This window comes from Salvelinus alpinus, chromosome 15, assembly GCF_045679555.1.
Source record: "Salvelinus alpinus chromosome 15, SLU_Salpinus.1, whole genome shotgun sequence".
Classification (NCBI taxonomy): Eukaryota; Metazoa; Chordata; class Actinopteri; order Salmoniformes; family Salmonidae; genus Salvelinus; species Salvelinus alpinus.
Window position 1 is genome coordinate 17,216,268 of NC_092100.1, and position 19,079 is coordinate 17,235,346.

Genomic DNA, 19,079 nt, shown 5'->3' on the forward strand with positions numbered 1-19,079 from the left:
AAAAACTTGTTTTTGCTTTGTCATTATAGGGTATTGTGTGTAGATTGATGGGGGGGGTAAAAAATATTTAATACATTTTAGAATAAGGCTGTAATGTAACAAAATGTGGAAAAAGTGAAGGGGTCTGAATACTTTCCAAATGCACTGTATATCTCAGTAAAGGAAAGATAGGGGGAATCAGGATCAGGGAGAGATACACACCCGGGTTAGCCCCCACAGTTGAAACTTGTCCCCCCTTAGTTTTAGTTTTATGTCCCTATACAAAAATAGCAAAAAGGTTCAAATGTTTGAGTGACAGGTTGGCGCCAAATCTGTATCTCCGCTGCGCTTTATCAGCACATGGACAGAGAGCCTGCCAGAGTGATAAGGGGAAAGCCACTGGGCGGTTAGGTATGACTCCTTTGGGTTTCCATAAAAATCATGAAAAACCCTGCTCATCTGTGGTAGGCTACGTGAATAACGTGGTAGGCTACGTGAATAATGTGAAAATACCTCCGCCTGTAATATTTGATTTTGATTTATAAGGACGGGGTCACAGTTGAAGCTGCTTCACTCAACTCTGCCTCACGCCCCACCACTACAGAGTTTAGTTAGCTTCTTAACTAGCTGTAAAAGGTAGCCTATTATTTATTAGCCTATTTAGCTCTAACCAGCTAATCTGCCACAATGGATATCAGAAATCTAACCACCGAGGCCACCACCAAGCCCAGCAGCGATGATGCTGCCGAGCTCCAGCTAGCACCAAGTGCAGAGCCTACCAACCCTTCCACAAGCACCGCCAGGATAATGGCTCCACAGCCATTATTGAATCCTACCCTTGCTGCAGGTTTTCTGCCCAAAAACCTTAATTTAATAGCAACTGGTTCATAGGAAGAGAGTGTCTGGAACACCCAGTAGATGTGTCACTTCTTGGTCAAAAGCACTCAATGGTCTCTGCATTTGAACTTTTATGTTTATAGTGGTATAGTGTGATATAAGCAGAATTCAATATAATTCCAATGCAAGAACCTAAATGACGCCCCTGGGTATAGCTACATATCGATATGTTTCATCATAGAAATTGATAGTCTATATTCTGTTTTTATGGTAGCCCATTGCTTGGTTGTAAATGGAACTGCACGTATTGGGAACATGTTTACAGTAGGCAGGCATTGATTCAATGATTACGTGGGTGGGTTGAATTTGATCCACAGAAGTGTATTGTGCCATATCGCAACGTGTTGCTGAATTAATGAGCTGCATGATTTTCCATGTTTGAAGCGTAAATAGGCTAAATATAGATTGTGTCATGCCTTTATCAATCTGATATTTAGATTGTAGGCCTATAGTACACCTCCCGCTAGTTTGTTCTGTTCACATTCATTCGTTTGCATTCGCAGTTGTGTCGATATTCTAACCCAAATTGCTATTTAGTATTTTTATTTTGCATGAATAACTATGCTACTACTTTCAGCATTTAGTTTGCATTATTTTGGTAAGACGCTGTGTGTACGGCTGCATTCACATAGGCTGTTTGTAATAGGTGAATTACCCTATCTATCTTGTAGCCTATATTCATTGTCAAATGGCCTTGCTTTAGTGGCAACCTGTCATTTCAAAAGCACTCAATGGTCTTGGAGTCTCTGCATTTGAACTTTATGTTTATTGTGGTATAGCGTGATATAAGCAGAATTCCAACGCAAGATCCCCCCCCCCAAAATTGTGCCCCCTCACTGATTTCAACAGCCCCCACTTTAGCCTGGAGGGATACTTCTCTGAAACAATTATTTTCAATCCTGGTTCAAGAAACCCACAGGGTGTGCTGTCTATTTTTCTATCCCTGCACAATACATCTGCTATCAAGTACTCATCCTATTCTTCTATCCCTGCACAATACATCTGCTATCAAGTACTCATCCTATTCTTCTATCACTGCACAATACATCTGCTATCAAGTACTCATCCTATTCTTCTATCACTGCACAATACATCTGCTATCAAGTACTCATCCTATTCTTCTAACCCTGCACAATACATCTGCTATCAAGTACTCATCCTATTCTTCTATCCCTGCACAATACATCTGCTATCAAGTACTCATCCTATTCTTCTATCCCTGCACAATACATCTGCTATCAAGTACTCATCCTATTCTTCTATCACTGCACAATACATCTGCTATCAAGTACTCATCCTATTCTTCTATCCCTGCACAATACATCTGCTATCAAGTACTCATCCTATTCTTCTATCACTGCACAATACATCTGCTATCAAGTACTCATCCTATTCTTCTAACCCTGCACAATACATCTGCTATCAAGTACTCATCCTATTATTCTATCCCTGCACAATACATCTGCTATCAAGTACTCATCCTATTCTTCTATCCCTGCACAATACATCTGCTATCAAGTACTCATCCTATTCTTCTATCCCTGCACAATACATCTGCTATCAAGTACTCATCCTATTCTTCTATCCCTGCACAATACATCTGCTATCAAGTACTCATCATATTCTTCTATCCCTGCACAATACATCTGCTATCAAGTACTCATCCTATTCTTCTATCCCTGCACAATACATCTGCTATCAAGTACTCATCCTATTCTTCTATCCCTGCACAATACATCTGCTATCAAGTACTCATCCTATTCTTCTATCCCTGCACAATACATCTGCTATCAAGTACTCATCCTATTATTCTATCCCTGCACAATACATCTGCTATCAAGTACTCATCATGTCCTTGGTGAACTGAATTAGCGTTGTATAATTATGGCAAACAAATAACGTTTTGCAAATAAAAATAAAAACATGTTTCTTATTGGAAAGTTTAGATAGTACGTCCCTGTTTCCCACTGTTCCCTGCACACCCTGTGGGTCACCAGCACACACCTACTGTAACTGCTCTAAAAAAGATTGACAGTGAAAAGTGAACCTTAATGCGTTGACAATGTGGGAGCAGCAATGCAGAAAGACAAACACAGAAAGGCGAACCGCGGGAGGCTGTTTCCACTTACTCCCCTTAATCCTGCACAGGCTCTCAGAAACATGGGTGTGATGTTGGTTCAGACAAAATACCAATGAATATATTTGAATAATACATATTCAAATGAAAAGAATGTGAATTTGAGATTAACTAGAACAGGGAGAGGACAGGGAATCCAAACACACATTCAAGCAAATGCATGCCTACCTACATACCAGGGCACTTAAGAAAGCACACACACACACACACACACACACACACACACACACACACACACACACACACACACACACACACACACACACACACACACACACACACACACACACACACACACACACACACACACACACACACACACACACACACACACACACACACACACACACACACACACACACACACACACACACACACACACACACACATAAACAGAGAGACAAACAGACACACATAGACACAGACAGACAGGCAATGGCTCTAGTGCCATCAAGTCTGAGTGCTGTCAAAACAATACAGTGTCAGGGTGGACGGGTGGTTTCTTACCTTCGATGGCGAAGGGCTTTCCCACAGTAAGCAGCTTGCAGTCTGCGTCGATGGACACCTCGTAGTCCAGCAGGGCCTTGTCCATGATGAAGGCATCAAGCTGAGGGGGATCTACCCTTCAACACACAGGGTGAAGGGGTTATACACATCCCAATCACCACACACCAAACAGGCCAAATCTCAATCATAAATCTCCAAATAGGCCACGTCCCAATCACAACACAACAAATAGGCCACGTCCCAATCACCACACACCAAACAGGCCACATCCAAATCACCACACACCAAACAGGCCACGTCCCAATCACAGCACACCAACTAGGCCACGTCCCAATCACAACACAACAAATAGGCCACGTCCCAATCACCACGCACCAAACAGGCCATGTCTCAATCACAACACACCAACTAGGCCACGTCCCAATCATAACACACCAACTAGGCCACATCCTAATCGTTGTAAACCACAAACCAAACAGGCCAAGTTTGAAATTGACCATGTCTCAATCCTATGCACCACACATCAAAAAGGCTATGTCCTCCCTCATTCCAGATTCAGCACATGGCCCTCGTCACCGTCATGTTTATACTTCATGTCTCAGTGTAAATGGGGGGCTCAGAATCAGTCATCCAGGGAAATTGGACAGAAGGAGAAGGGTAAAGCAAAGCCATTAGATAAATATATGTTTTATTGTCACATATTAATCGCCTGTCTGACCAAACAAAACCCGGAATGAATGCAGACAGAGTACAGTGCCCAAATCAGGCACTCAACTTCCATTATGATGCTGACTCCTGACTAGGCACATCAGCTGAACCAGAGAGGATTATGGGTCATGGGAACTACCATAATGGAGGTTCAAGATGTCAAAACTGCACATTATCAAATGTGTCAGCTTTGGAGTCCTCTGACTTCAGCTTCAATTGTAAGGATGGGGATGACCTCTTGGGTAAGAAATCAACAGTGGATATTACTAGCAATTTTCTGGCAGTTTGGCTGTTTAATCAAACCATCCATCAAACCATCCACTTAGAAGAGTGGACTCTTATTCCAGAAGGGATCAACTTGTCATGTCTACACCCGCTCCCCCTCTCTGGCGCTCAATGTCGCCGGTTTACTAACCACTGGTCCTGGCAACCCTCATTACGCACACCTGGCAACCCTCATTACGCACACCGCTTCAGGTAGTATTGTTTATGTTTTCCTTGTTACACGCTGCTCTTGTTTTGTATTCATTCCATTGTTGTTTTCATTAAAAATCACACTACACTTGCTTCCAGACTCCCTGGGTCTACGTTACAGAATACTACCTCGAAAATATGGAAACAGCAGAAGAAAAAAAATAATATATATAAATATATATATATATCTGTCGGTGGTCCCCTATATATATATATATATATATATATATATATATATATATATGGTAGACTGTTGGCGAACAGGGACACCTACTCCACCAACACCACGATCAGCTGGCGCAACTGCATGCGACTACGGATGAGGTCCTTCGCATCCTCCACCACCTCGACACCACACGAGAGGATTTACTTTCAAATAGCAGAGCCCTCTATCATGAGTCAACCCAGCAAACCAGTCTCCCAGCCTACCCAGCAATCTGCCCAGGTCACCGATGCCCAACTGCCCCTCCCGGGAAGATATGACGGGACTCCATCCAAATGCCGTGGCTTCCTACTCCAGTGCTCCTTCTATTTCGCTCATCAGACGGGAGCCCCCACCAGGAGAGGTCCAACGTTGCCACGGTCATTTCCCTGCTGAACGGGTGGGTGTTGGAGTTTGCTATGGCCGTCTGGGAGAGAGGAGAGGAGGAGCTGGGTTCCTATGAGGGGTTCATAGCTCTGTTCAGGGCAGTCTTCGACCATCCACAGGATGGCAAAGAGGGAGGTGGGCGACTACTCCAACTCTGGAAGGGTTCCCAGACTGCTGCGGAGTACGCCCTCACCTTCCAGACCGTGGCAGCCCCCAGTGGATGGAATGAGCCGGCACTCCACACCCTATTCTGAAGAAGACTGCGCAAGGATGTCCAAACAAAGTTGGCTTGTCGGGACGACAACCTTTACCTGGACGTGCTCATCGCGATTGCCATCCGTCTGGACAACCTTCTTCGGGAGCGTCGGTGGTCCCCTCATCCCTCGCCTTTCTCCTTCGGCTGTCCTGAGGCAGAGCCTGAACCCATGGAGATAGGAATCACATCTCTCCGCGGCAGAGCTAAGTCACCGGAGACGGCTGGGGTTGTGTCCCTATTGTGGCCAGGATGGGCACCGGCTACAGCTGTGTCCAGTGCATCCTAACCAGAAGTCCACTGGGGCAGAGGAACAGCCCCGTGATCATCCGTATTCCTTCATCGTTTTCCGCCAAACCCTTCCTGGTTTCTATTTCACTGGCTGGCTGTCGCTCAGGTGTTGTCTCTACGGCTCCAGTGGACTCCGGTGCTGCAGGGATTTTCATCGACTAGGCCCTTGTCTCCTCCCTCAACATCCCTGTGTACCTGCTCTCCTCTTCCTGTTTGGTCCGAGCCCTGGATAAATGACAGTGGGGACCCGGCACTATTACGCACGTCACAGCACCCTCAAAGCCTTCCCTTTCTCATCACCTCTGCACCTGTGCACAAAGTCATCCTCGGCCTCCCGTGGCTTCAACTTCATAAACCCCCCATCTCTTGGTCTAAGATGAGAATCATCGCCTGAGGACCAGGATGTCGGAGGAACTGCTTTCCCACACCCTGTGGTTCAACGTCGGTGGAGGGTCCTGTGGGTGCCCTTTAGCCCATCAATCGTTCCTCCCGTATTGTTGGCCCCGTGTTGTGGGACGTAGATGTGGACATCTGCCTAGCTCTAGAGAGGGAACCCGTTCCTACCACCTGCCCTCCAGAGTGCATCTACATTCCTGCGGAGGTGAGAGATCAGCTGTTGACCTGGGCACACACATCCCTCGCCGCTGGATATCCAGGTATCACCCACACCATCCAATCCCTTTCTGATAAATACTGGTGTTCCACTTTGGCACAGGACGTCGTCTACTATGTCAACTCATGTTCAGTATGTACTCAATCCAAAACTCCCCTTCACGTTCCAGCAGGGTAAACTACTTCCCCTTCCCGTCACAGCTGTCCAAAGATTTTGTCACTGTTCTCCCCTTCTCTGATGGTTTCACCACCATTTTAGAGGTTGTGGACAGATTCTCGAAATCCTGTCATTTTGTCCCTCTTTCTGGTCTCCCTACCACTCTCCAGGTCTCTGAGGCACTGTTCCAGCAGGTCTTCCGGCACTATGGCCTTCCGAAGGACATCGTCTCCGACCGTGGCCCCCAATTCACGTCACGGGTATGGAAAACCTTCATGGAGAAGCTGGGGGTCACTTCCGGATACCGGCCTCAGTCTAACGGGCAGGTGGAGATGATGAACCAGGAGCTAGGGAGCTTCATGAGGAGTCACTGTCAGGACCGGCAGGGAGAGTGGGCCCGATTCCTTCCCTGGGCGGATTACACCCAGAATTCATTGCGTCACTCCTCCACCGGGCTGACTCCCTTCCAGTGTGTTCTGGGTTATCAGCCGACCCTGGCTCCGTGGTTCAGGCACGCAGAAGAAGTTTGGAACGATGCCTACGTGAGGCTCCAGCGTGCCGTCCGCCACCAGAAGAAGCAGGCGGAACGCCACTTCAGTGAGGCTCCCGTGTTCCATCCTGGTGATTGCATCTGGCTCTCCACCAGGAACCTCCCACTCCGCCTGCCCTGTAAGAAACTGAGCCCCTGGTTTGTGGGGACGTTCAAGGTTCTATGGAGGGTCAACAAGGTGACATATAGATTACAGCTCCCCACTAACTACCAAATCTCACCCTCTTTTCATGTCTCCCTCTTCAGGCCAGTGGTTCCTGGTCCCCTGGCTGAAGCCACCTCCCACGATACCCTTCCGCCTCCCCTGGACGTCAAAGGAGGTCCCACCTATGCCATCAGATCCCTCGTGGACTCCCAACGTCGTGGGGGTCGGCTCCAATACCTGGTGGACTGGGAGGGGTATGGTCCAGAGGAGCAGTGTTGGATTCTGGTGGACGACATTCTAGATCCCAACATCATACGAGATTTCCACCTTCCCCATCCGGACCGGCCCGCTCCTTGCCCTCGGGGCCGCCCCCTTGGCTGGCGTCGTCCTGGGGCTGGAGCCGCGAGTCAGGGAGGTACTGTCACGTCTACTCCCCCTCTCCGGCTTTACTAACCACCAGTCCTGGCAACCCATCATTACGCACACTTGGCAACCCTCATTACGCACACCTGCGCCTCATGAGGCACACCTGGACTTCATCACTACCCTGATTACTCCCCCTTTATCTATCACTCCCTAGGATCACTCTTCAGGTAGTATTGGTTAAGTTATTTTGTAACACAATATTCAAACATGTCTATGTGGCTACTGGCTAATCTTGTCAAAAGATTTTACAAAACTAAGATAAAATAGGAGGATCCACAGTCTACACAATCACAAGCTCAAATGACAGTTGTTTTCTCTCTTGGTCTAAATTGAACTATAACCCTTCTTCTTCCACCTGAGGATCAACTTTGCAGCCTTGTGTCTCTCGAGAGTCGGACAACACGCGCAGAGAGACAGTTTGTTTGTGTGTGCTCCCTTTCCCATTTGATCTTGTTTTGAAGCAATACCACTGGCCTCTCCTCTCCTTTGCCTTTCTCTTCTGTCTTCCTTGATGACAGACCTTTCTTTGAGGAACACAACAAACACTTCTCCCAGAGGAAGACAGAGCTGACAGAGAAAGTATCTATCTACTCTGTGCTCGACTTGATCCACCTCTGGCCAAATAACTTAAAAAACACTTATAAACACCCATGGATACAATCAAATGTAGGTTAAAGTGCCTTTAAATAGTATTTCTATGGATGTAGCTCAGAGGTGCCATGAACAATCCTACTCTAGGAGTGATACTGCAGGTGCAGGCTTTTTGTCCCAGCCCCACTCGAACACAGCTGATTCTACTAAGCAGCTGCTCATTAGGACCTTGATTAGCTGAATCGGGTATGTGAGTGTAGGGCTGGAACAAAAGCTTGCACACCCTGTAGCTCTCCAGAAGTAGGGTTGTGATCTCTTACTTGAGGGTGGACACCCCATCGGGTGTGGTGGGCTCATTGTAGCGCCTCATGTACTCGTGCATCTCTGGGAAACTCTTCTTCATGTACTCCTCAGCGCTGCTTTCCCTCACTGTGCCAAACCTGAAACCATGGGATGGGTGATGGAGCTGGGGTGGAAGGGAGGAAGGCAGAGGGGGAAGGGATGAAGGGAGAGGAGGAAGGGAGGGAGAGAGAGGGAAGATTAGAGAGACAGAGGGTGAGGGAGAACAAGATTGTGGTGGGAGAGAAGAGTTCGCCTCACCTTGGCGTCGTGGATCCCCGAGAGCTCCTCGAAGGTCTTCTCGCCGACCATGACGGCGGCCAGGTTGGCTGTGTAGCTGGACAGCACCAGCAGGCAGAAGATGGCCCACAGGTTCATCAGAAACCGACCCGTCCAGCACTTGGGCGTCTTGCTGGAGACCGTGCGGCCGAACAGGATGGCGTAGCACAGGTTGAGCGCAGACGAGTAGGAGAAGACGCGCAGGCGGTTGCGTCCGTGTGGCGTCATGCCAAACGGGCTCTTCCACTCATAGAGGGTGAGGAAGAGGGCGGTGATATGCAGCGCCACGAAGATGCCCACCCACATAGACCAGTGCAGGGGCCACATGAAGGCGCCGATGGGCGCCGCCGTGTCCTTGCTGCGCACCAGGATGCCCAGCGAGGTGGAGAAGAAGGGCGAGGTGAAGTCGATGACACGGCTGCGTACTGAGTTAATGCTGAATGAGGTGACGGCCATGTCGGCCACGCCATTGAGCAGGTCGCCCACCAGCCCAGTCCAGCGGCCGCTTTTCGATGCACCGTACTTCCCGTCACCCACGATGTACAGGTCGTACTCGAAACGCATGTCCTCTGACATTTTCTCCAGCAGGTCTATGCAGTATCCGTAACAACACTTGCCATAGTCCGTGGGCAGGAAGGTAGAGTTGCCCGTGGCACGCTCACTGAAGTAGCGCTCCAGCATGTCTGAGCTGTTTGTCCCCGCGTCCAGGCAGTACTGTCCTGCCGGACAGTTCCCGTCCTCATCCACCTCCCGCGTGAATACGAAGGGGTGCTCCACTAGGGTGACTACCCGCACCCGGCTGCCTGCCACAGGACTGCCGGCTCGCCACCGGCCCCCACCCCGCCCCCCCTGGCCCTCTCCCAGGCCATGGCCCTTGCCATTGTGCCCTTGCCACAGGCCCTGGTCCTCCACCTCCAGGCGGCCCCCCTCCCAGCTGCCCACTGTCACCCAGGTGGGCTGGCCCACCGCGTCCCGCTGCAAGCTCCAGATGTGGAATCGCTGAGAGGTGAGAACTCGGGATAGGTTCCTCTGCACCGACACCGGCCCCGTCAGCCCTGAGAACGACGTGTTGGACAGGAACCTATAGGCCAGAGGAGATCACATTAGATTACAGGACTTCATTACCCTTCAGGCTATTTAGTGCATGCATTTGAGTCCCAAGATATTGCATTTCCTATAGATGATTTCTATGGTGTGGTGGCGGGGGGAGGTGCACATAGACTTCTGGCCACAGGGATAGTGAGTCAGACTGTACAGTATCAAACTCACTTCAGGAAATGCACAGTGAACTCCAAACTGTGATCTGACTGTAACCACCTACACCTGTTCTCTCCACACCTGACCTGCAGCACAATCCAGACAGGCACCTTAGCTACTGTAGCACAATATGTCAAAAGCAGGATTGGCATCTATTGAAGCCAAACTAATCCATCCTGCACCTGCAGCAAGGCCAACAGTGTATACCGTCACCGCCCTGATTGACAGCTAGTCATTTCCCCATGGCTAGGATTGGCTATCTTTCTGGCTGACACCTTTTTGGCCTCATCACAGACTCTGAACACCAGGCTCTGCTTAGTTGAGCGAGTGAGTAGTTCATTTTCATGTGAAAACCTGCCCCAGTTCATACATTTCTGTCTCGGATCCATGGTGAAATGCTAGCCCCTAGCGGTTAGCCCTTCAATGAATTACGGCATGGTGGTTTAGCTTAGCGAAGGGGTCACTTCAGGAAATACAGATCCAGCCAATCCCATTGGCCGAGGGTAGCTGTGACAGTCATGTTGTGTCAGGATGAATGTGTGCAGCCATCAATAACTGAGATGACACCATGTGATCGCCGCTGAACTTCTTTCATCGAAAATTAAAAGGTCATTTGTCTCCAAACCTTTAGGTCATTAATTTCTCCCTGTCTCAGCCTATATCCCCCCTCCTCTCCTCTTTCTCCTGAACCCCACACGAGATAAAAGGAGCTGGATGCTATTACATCATTACATTGAAAGGCTATGTGTTCCTCTTTAACAGTAGGCACAGGTTGCAATTACTTAAAAGCATCCCCCCCCCACACCTCAACCTCGCTGGGTTTCTATCTACCGCTGTCATCAACCCTCATGCATTTCTCTCGTGATTCATCCCTTCCACCCCTGAAGCCCTCTTCTCTCTCTAATAGTTGCTCTGTTATGTAGCTGTAATTATGTGTCTAGGTGACATTATGATTATCATGGAGTTGTTCTTGAGCAAAACGCTGTTATCTCGACATCGGCGATCTTTACTCTGCAATAGGCACCCAGTCAATCCCATTAGTTAGATGGCCCTCCCAAATGACTTGGTAGAACTGAATATAGTTTTATTATAGTTATAAAAGGGTGCTTTTCAAAATGTTGTAATCATTCTCCTCTGCGTTGATGCCGCAGGCAACAAACACTACTCCTGAAACAAAGTGCTAACTGCTTACTGCTCAAAATGACTTGCCTCTTTCGGCCAATTAATAAATACAACATGGTGCTCTAGCATTCCAGACCCACAAGCTATTGCATCATTTCTGGTGTATCGTTTTTTCCAACATGATATAGCTGAGCCTAGTTACAATTGGTCCAATTGAAGCTCATTCTATTGTGTTTTTGTGCTGAGACGCTGGCTGCATGGCTAGGTTGCGCAGCTGTTGTTACTCTGGTCTGTGGCAGATACAGCAGCTGTAAAGCTGTGTGCTGCTGTCGCTCTGCACTGCTCTGAGCCACGCAGAGACAGAAAGGACTGTGGGCTCTTTTGATAAGGGAGCCTGGCTGCCTGGCTGCCCTGTTGGGGAGGCAACTGACTGGAACTCATGAATAAAGCTTAAAACTCTACCCTCCTCCACTTCATGTTTGTATTCCAGCTGGATGAGTGCGTGCGTGTGCATGTGCGTGTGTGTTTGAAAGAGAGAGAGAGAGTCTGTCTGTCTGTCTGTCTGTCTGTCTGTCTGTCTGTCTGTCTGTCTGTCTGTCTGTCTGTCTGTCTGTCTGTCTGTCTGTGTGTCTGTGTGTGTGTGTGTGTGTGTGTGTGTGTGTGTGTGTGTGTGTGTGTGTGTGTGTGTGTGTGTGTGTGTGTGCACGCGCATGTGTGGGTGCGCGTGTGTGCACGTGTGTGTGAGAGAGGATATGTGTACAAACACACTCCAGCCTCTCTCCAAACAGTGGAGGCTGCATCTATCATTGTGTTTAGAAGAGCTGCTCTGTGGTTAGGGGTGACGAACAGTCCGACCTCAGCAAGAGATAGGCCTATTTGCAGTCTCCTGTGAACACTGACACTGGGAGAGAATCACTACTTAACTGTCTACAGCACTTACCGAACCAATCCGTTATAATAACATGGACCTGAAAACACTATTCAGACACAACTTGGCTAAAAGGAGATGCAACAGAATGCAATACAACAGTATGTGTGTGTGTGTATGTGTATGTGTATGTGTGTGTGTGTGTGTGTGTGTGTGTGTGTGTGTGTGTGTGTGTGTGTGTGTGTGTGTGTGTGTGTGTGTGTGTGTGTGTGTGTGCGTGCGTGCGTGCGTGCGTGCGTGCGTGCGTGCGTGCGTGCGTGCGTGCGTGCGTGTGTATGTATGCATGTATGTACACTGAGTATACAAAACATTGAGAACATTTGCTCTTTCCATGACCAGATGAATCCAGTTGAAAGCTATGATCCCTTATTGATGTCACTTGTTAAAAATCCACTTCAATCAGTGTAAATTAAGGGGATTTTTAAGCCTAAACATAATTAAGACATGGATTGTGTGTGTTCCATTCAGAGGGTAAATAGGAAAGACAAAATATTTAAGTGTCTTTGAAGGGGGTATGGTAGTAGGTGCCAGGCGCACCGGGTTGTGTCAAGAACTGCAACGCTGCTGGGTTTTTCAAGCTCAACAGTTTCCTGTGTGTAACAAGAATGGTCCACCACACAAAGGACATCCAACCAACTTGACACAACTGTAGGAAGTGTTGGAGTGAACTCAATATTCTGAAGGTATTCCTAATGTAACAGCACTTACAGTTGACCGGGGCAGCACTAGCAGGGCAGAAATGTGACGAAATTACTTGTTGGACGGTGCCATCCTATGACGGTGCCACGTTGAAAGTCACTGAGCTCTTCAGTACGGGCCATTCTGCTGACAATGTTTGTCTATAGAGATTGCATGGCTGTGGACTCGATTTTATACACCTGTCAGCAACGGGTGTTGCTAAAATAGCCGAATCCACTAATTTGAAAGAATTTCCACAAACTTTTGTATGTATGTATGCCTTCAGAAAATATTCACACCCTTTGACTTTTTCCACATTATGTTGTGTTACAAAATGGGATTCAAATTGATTTAATTGTCATTTCTTTGTCAACGATCTACACAAAATGCTAACATTTGTAAAACATTCATGAAAAATAAAACACTAATATATCTTGATTAGTTAAGTATTCAACCCCCTGAGTCAATACATGTTAGAATCATCTTTGGCAGCGATTACAGCTGTGAGTCTTTCTGGGTAAGTCTTGAAGAGCTTTACACACCTGGATTAAGCTAAATTTGCACATTATTATTTTCCAAATTCTTCAAGCTCTGTCAAGTTGGTTGTTGATCATTGCTAGACAGCCATTTTCAGGTCTTGCCATAGATTTTCATACAGATTTCATTCAACACTGTAATTCGGCAACCTTCCCTGTTGTCTTGGTTAGCAACTCCAATGTATATTTGGCCTTGTGTTAGGTTATTGTTATGCTGAAAGGTGAATTTCAGTTAGGAAGGACGTCTGTATCTTTGGGTGTTTTTTTTTACCCGTCTACCAAGAGGTGTTCTTCTTTGCGAGACATTGAAAAACCTCCCTGGTGTTTGTGGTTAAATCTGTGTTTGAAATTCACTGCTCTACTGAGGGACCTTACAGATAATTGTATGTGTGGGGTACAGAGATGAGGAAGTCATTCCAAAATAATGTTAAACACTATTATTGCACAGAGTCCATGCAACTTTTGTATGTGACTTGTTAAGCAAAATATGAATCCTGAACTTATTTAGGCTTGCCATAACAAAGGGGTTGAATACTTATTGACTCAAGACATTTCAGCTTTTCATTTGTAATTGATTTGTAAAACATTCTAAAAACATAATTCCACTTTGACATTATGGGGTGTGTAGGCCAGTAACACAAACTCAAAATGTTGTCCATTTAAATTCAGGATGTAACACACCAAAATATGGAAAAGGTGAAGGGGTGTAAAGATTTTTGCTCATCTTTATCAAAGGTGCCAATAATGTTGTACCTGACTGTGTGTACGTGTGTAAGCTATTCTTTTAAACCTCCAGAGACTTTGTGAGTTAAAGGGTCAAAGTAAACCAGCCTTACCTGGCAAGGTACTGTCCGGAGGAGGGCACCTCGTGCTTGTTGGGTTTGTCGTAGCAGTTGACCATGTTCTGGATGAGCGCCAGGTCTGGGCGCACCACTGTGGCAGCCGACACTGCCCGGCCTACCAGCTGGAGTGCGTCGCGGATGTAGAAGTCCAGCGGCTTGCGCTCCACTTCACCGTAGGCCAGCAGACCCAGGGGCAGGCCGATGGAGTGCAGGGCATCGGGGCTCAGTGGGTAGCCCAGCACCCAGTGCACCGTGGGCAGCGTCAACCCCAAGTCCTGGGCGCTCCGCAGCACCGCCGCCGCACACTCTGGGTCGCCCCCAAACAGCAGCACCGCGGCCGGCGGTGGGATCTGACTTGGGCCCTGCCCCCGGAAGTGTTCTGAAAGGAAGTCCTGGATTTGGGATTCTGCTGGGCCAGCACGGGTGAGGTTGAGGAGGGCGCGGAGTTGCCAACGGGTGGCGCCACAGCCCAGGTGGCTCTGGAGGTCCAGTAGTTCCAGCAGGCCATCCTCCTCCCAACCCTGGCACAGCACGGCCATGCCCTCCTGCCAGCCGCTCCGCTGGAGGACGGCCAGCAGCAGCTCCGACAGGCCCGACGGGGGGATCCGAGTAGCCATCTGTAGGTGGAAGCGGTTCTGGGAGGAGAGAGAGAGAAAGAATCAGAACCCGTGTCAGATCCTGAGCATGAGTCTCACAATTGCTATAATCAAACATAGCATTGCTCACCCTTTGTAAAGCACAACTTTGTTGGAATATGACATAGTGGTTACATTTGGCACAGCAATCTACATATGGCCTTCACAATCTCTTCAGTATTGTTAGATTCTGGGTTAAATATGGAACATTGTTATACTCAGAAGTATAGTATCTAAGGAGTGAAAGAGACTAGTTTTTACATCAGAAGTTAATGGTTATCTGTAGGAGCCAGATGGCTTTGGAATGTGTTTGGTGGACGGGAGGAAGTCACAGGATTGCTATAGGGAATATGGATGGACATCTGTGGGTTAGGCAAATGAGGGGTTGAGGTCAGGTCAGATCCTCTTAAGGGAGAAATTATGGTTTATTACCCTATTATCCTCTTCCTGTCGAACCATAATAGATGTAAGGATTGGAGAGGAGGAGGAGGGCCTAAATTGGAGTATATATACTGTACTTGTGGTGGTGGAAACATGTTTTGTCTGAATGCAGCTTTATTGACCCTTTGGGTAGAATAAACTTGTTTAAGCTTTCATAATGTCCGTTGAGTTCTTACTCTGAGAATTAGAACGGTATGAAATGTGGTTATTAAGTTGTGAAGCATGTAGGGCTTATATGAATCATTCATTTCCAAAAAAAATACAAAGAAAAATTCAGAACCAAAACAAATGACTGAGTGACATATGGACACCCTAAAGGCTTTTCTTTTTGAAACACTGGAGAATGCAACTCTACTCACTGATTGAAATTCAAACACCCTCTGTATGTTAAAGGATGGAGAAAAGTGGTTATCTTTTCAACTGGTTATCTTTTAAATCCCTTTTTTTTTTTCATGAAACAAAAACTGTGGTGAGCTTCAAGCTTATGCTCTCCCTAGCCACTCTTTGACTCAAAAAGCAATATCACCGGATAAGAGGGACGATTTCAAACCGCCTGTTTCAAAGGCCTTGGTTTGATTACCACTACATACCCATTCAAAATTGGGGTGCCCGTTTCCGTAACCCTCCCTGACACGTTGCTAATTCGCTTTGCTGCAGAAAACAGACAGGAGAGATGGAAGCACAAATTGCAATTCATGCTCTATGTCGGGTTCCCCCTTGTGTGTGTCTCTATGTGTGTTAGTGTTTGCCTCTCTCTGACTCCTGCAACCTCAAACAGCTGCTGGGACAGGTGCATCAGAGGATAAGTTGAAAGGTGAATGTTTGATACATGTGTGTTTGCAGGCAGCAGCCATTAACCATTTCAATGACGCTCATCAAAAGTTGCAGTATTCTTCTGCTCCAGATAAAGAGATCAAAGCTTGGTTTCTCCTGGGACTGAGGAAGAATGAGCTTTGTAGTGTGGCACCCAGTGAGTCAACTCCTCCCTGGGCATAGAGGAGGAATAGACTGATGCTGCCGCCTAGACCAGAGGTTGGAAACCCCCTAGACTGACCAGAATGAACAAAAAGGCATAATGCATTTATAGTTCACTTCAAAGTGTACTGTGACCCTTTTGTAATATGCTGAAGCTCACAATAACTGCTTACTATAAACAGATGGCATGGTGTCAGTGAGTCGGGCTTGACAATGACTTACACATGGCACATAAGCAAAAGTCCTGTCATCAAAGTATCTTACTTCGTATGAATATTCATACTGTAAGTAGCTTTTGTGCCAGTTTTCGGTAAAGTCAGATTTTGACTCCAATCGATGTGTACATACAGTATCTACTTCAAATACATTGTGCCCCTGCACATTGATCTGGTACTCCCTGTATATAGCTCCATTCTTGTGTATTCTATTCCTCTTGTGTTACTATTTTTTTTTAAATAATAATTGTTTAACTCTGCATCGTTGGAAAGGGCTTGTAAGCAAGCATTTCATGGTAAAGTCTACACCAGTTGTATTAAGCACATGTGACAAATACAATTTTATTTTACCCCTCATACATCAAGTCCATCACCAGTTCAAAGAAAAGCTTCAATAACATCTCACTGAGACCACAGGAGTATATTGTGTGTGAGTTATTCCTGTCTCGCAATGCAGTATCAAAATAGAATTCAACAGTTCACATCATAGAGGAACATACATTCGAAGTCAGAAGTTACCATACACTTAGGTTGGAGTCATTTAAACTCATTTTTCAACCACTCCACAAATTTCTTGTTAACAAACTATAGTTTTGGCAAGACAGTTAGGACATCTACTTTGTGCATGACACAATACATTTTTCCAACAATTGTTTACAGATTATTTCACTGTATCACAATTCCAGTGGGTCAGAAGTTTACATACACTAAATTGACAGTGCCTTTAAACAGCTTGGAAAATTCATGGCTTTAGAAGCTTCTGATAGGCTGATTGACATAATTTGAGTCAATTGGAGGTGTACCTGTGGATGTATTTCAAGGCCTACCTTCAAACTCAGTGCCTCTTTTCTTGACATCATTGGAAAATCAAAAGAAATCAAACAAGACCTCCACAAGTCTGGTTCATCCTTGGGAGCAATTTCCAAATGCCTGAAGGAATCACGTTCATCTGTACAAACAATAGTACTGTCATGTTTTGTCTTTGATCATGTCTTGTCCCTGTGCTTCCCTCTGCTGGTCTTATTAGGTTCTTTCTCTTTCTCTCTCTCTATCGTTCCGTTCATGCTCCCAGCTGTTTCTCATTCTCCCTACGACCTCATTTACTCTTTCACACCTGTCCCCTATTTTGCCCTCTGATTAGAGTCCCTATTTCTCCCTCTGTTTTCCGCTCCTGTCCTTGTCGGATTCTTGTTTGATGTTTGCAGTTCCTGTGTCTTGTTCCGCCCTGTCGTGTTCTTTTGCCTTCTTCAGATGCTGCGTGTGAGCAGGTGTCTATGTCAGCTACGGCCTGTGCCTTCCTGAAGCGACCTGCAGTCTGTGGTCGCGTCTCCAGTCGTTCCTCTCTATTGACGAGAGGATTTCAGTTTCCTGTTTTGGATTTCCATTGATTTATATCCAGGAGTATCATTATTTGTTTTATACTGGAATAAAGACTCTGTTACTATTACGTCGCTTTTGGGTCCTCATTCATCTGCATAACAGAAGAATCCGACCAAGAATGGACCCAGCGACTACGGATTCTCTCAACACTGCCGTCGAGTTCCAGGGAGCTATGCTCGGCAGACACGAGCAGGAATTGTTTGCTGCTCGTCATGCCGTTGAGACCCTGGCCGCTCAGGTCTCCGATCTCTCTGGACAGTTTCAGAGTCTTCGTCTCGTGCCACCAGCTACTTCCTGGTCTTCCGAGTCTCCGGAACCTAGGGTTAATAACCCACCTTGTTACTCTGGGCAGCCCACTGAGTGTCGCTCCTTTCTCACCCAGTGTGATATTGTGTTCTCTCTCCAGCCCAACACGTACTCAAGAGAGAGAGCTCGGATCGCTTACGTCATATCACTCCTTACTGGTCGGGCTCGGGAGTGGGGCACAGCTATCTGGGAGGCAAGGGCTGAGTGTTCTAACGATTATCAGAACTTTAAAGAGGAGATGATACGGGTTTTTGATCGTTCAGTTTTTGGGAAGGAGGCTTCCAGGGCCCTGGCTTCCCTATGTCAAGGTGATCGATCCATAACGGATTACTCTATAGAGTTTCGCACTCTTGCTGCCTCCAGTGACTGGAACGAGCCGGCGTTGCTCGCTCGTTTTCTGGAGGGACTTCACGCTGAGGTTAAGGATGAGATTCTCTCCCGGGAGGTTCCTTCCAGCGTGGACTCTTTGATTGCACTCGCCATCCGCATAGAACGACGGATAGATCTTCGTCATCGAGCTCGTGGAAGAGAGCTCGCGTTAACGGTGCTTCCCCTCTCCGCATCTCAACCATCTCCTCCCACCGGCTCAGAGACTGAGCCCATGCAGCTGGGAGGTATTCGCATCTCGACTAAGGAGAGGGAACGGAGAATCACCAACCGCCTTTGCCTCTATTGCGGTTCTGCTGGACATTTTGTCATGTCATGTCCAGTAAAAGCCAGAGCTCATCAGTAAGCGGAGGGCTACTGGTGAGCGCTACTACTCAGGTCTCTCCATCAAGATCCTGTACTACCTTGTCGGTCCATCTACGCTGGACCGGTTCGGCTGCTTC

The 19,079-nt window shown here is 47.2% G+C and overlaps 1 protein-coding gene across 1 annotated transcript in view; it reads right to left on the reverse strand.

The window, feature by feature from the left end:
* The window catches only part of LOC139540464 (glutamate receptor ionotropic, NMDA 3B-like), a 112,761-nt gene that overhangs the window by 16,395 nt on the left and 77,287 nt on the right, over nt 1-19,079 (reverse strand). The window contains exons 2-5 of the mRNA XM_071344312.1: nt 14,292-14,932; nt 8,917-10,015; nt 8,637-8,782; nt 3,521-3,636 (exon numbers count right to left, since the gene is read on the reverse strand). Of these exons, the coding sequence (XP_071200413.1) occupies nt 3,521-3,636; nt 8,637-8,782; nt 8,917-10,015; nt 14,292-14,932 (2,002 nt within the window). The remainder of the gene's footprint in view (nt 1-3,520; nt 3,637-8,636; nt 8,783-8,916; nt 10,016-14,291; nt 14,933-19,079) is intronic.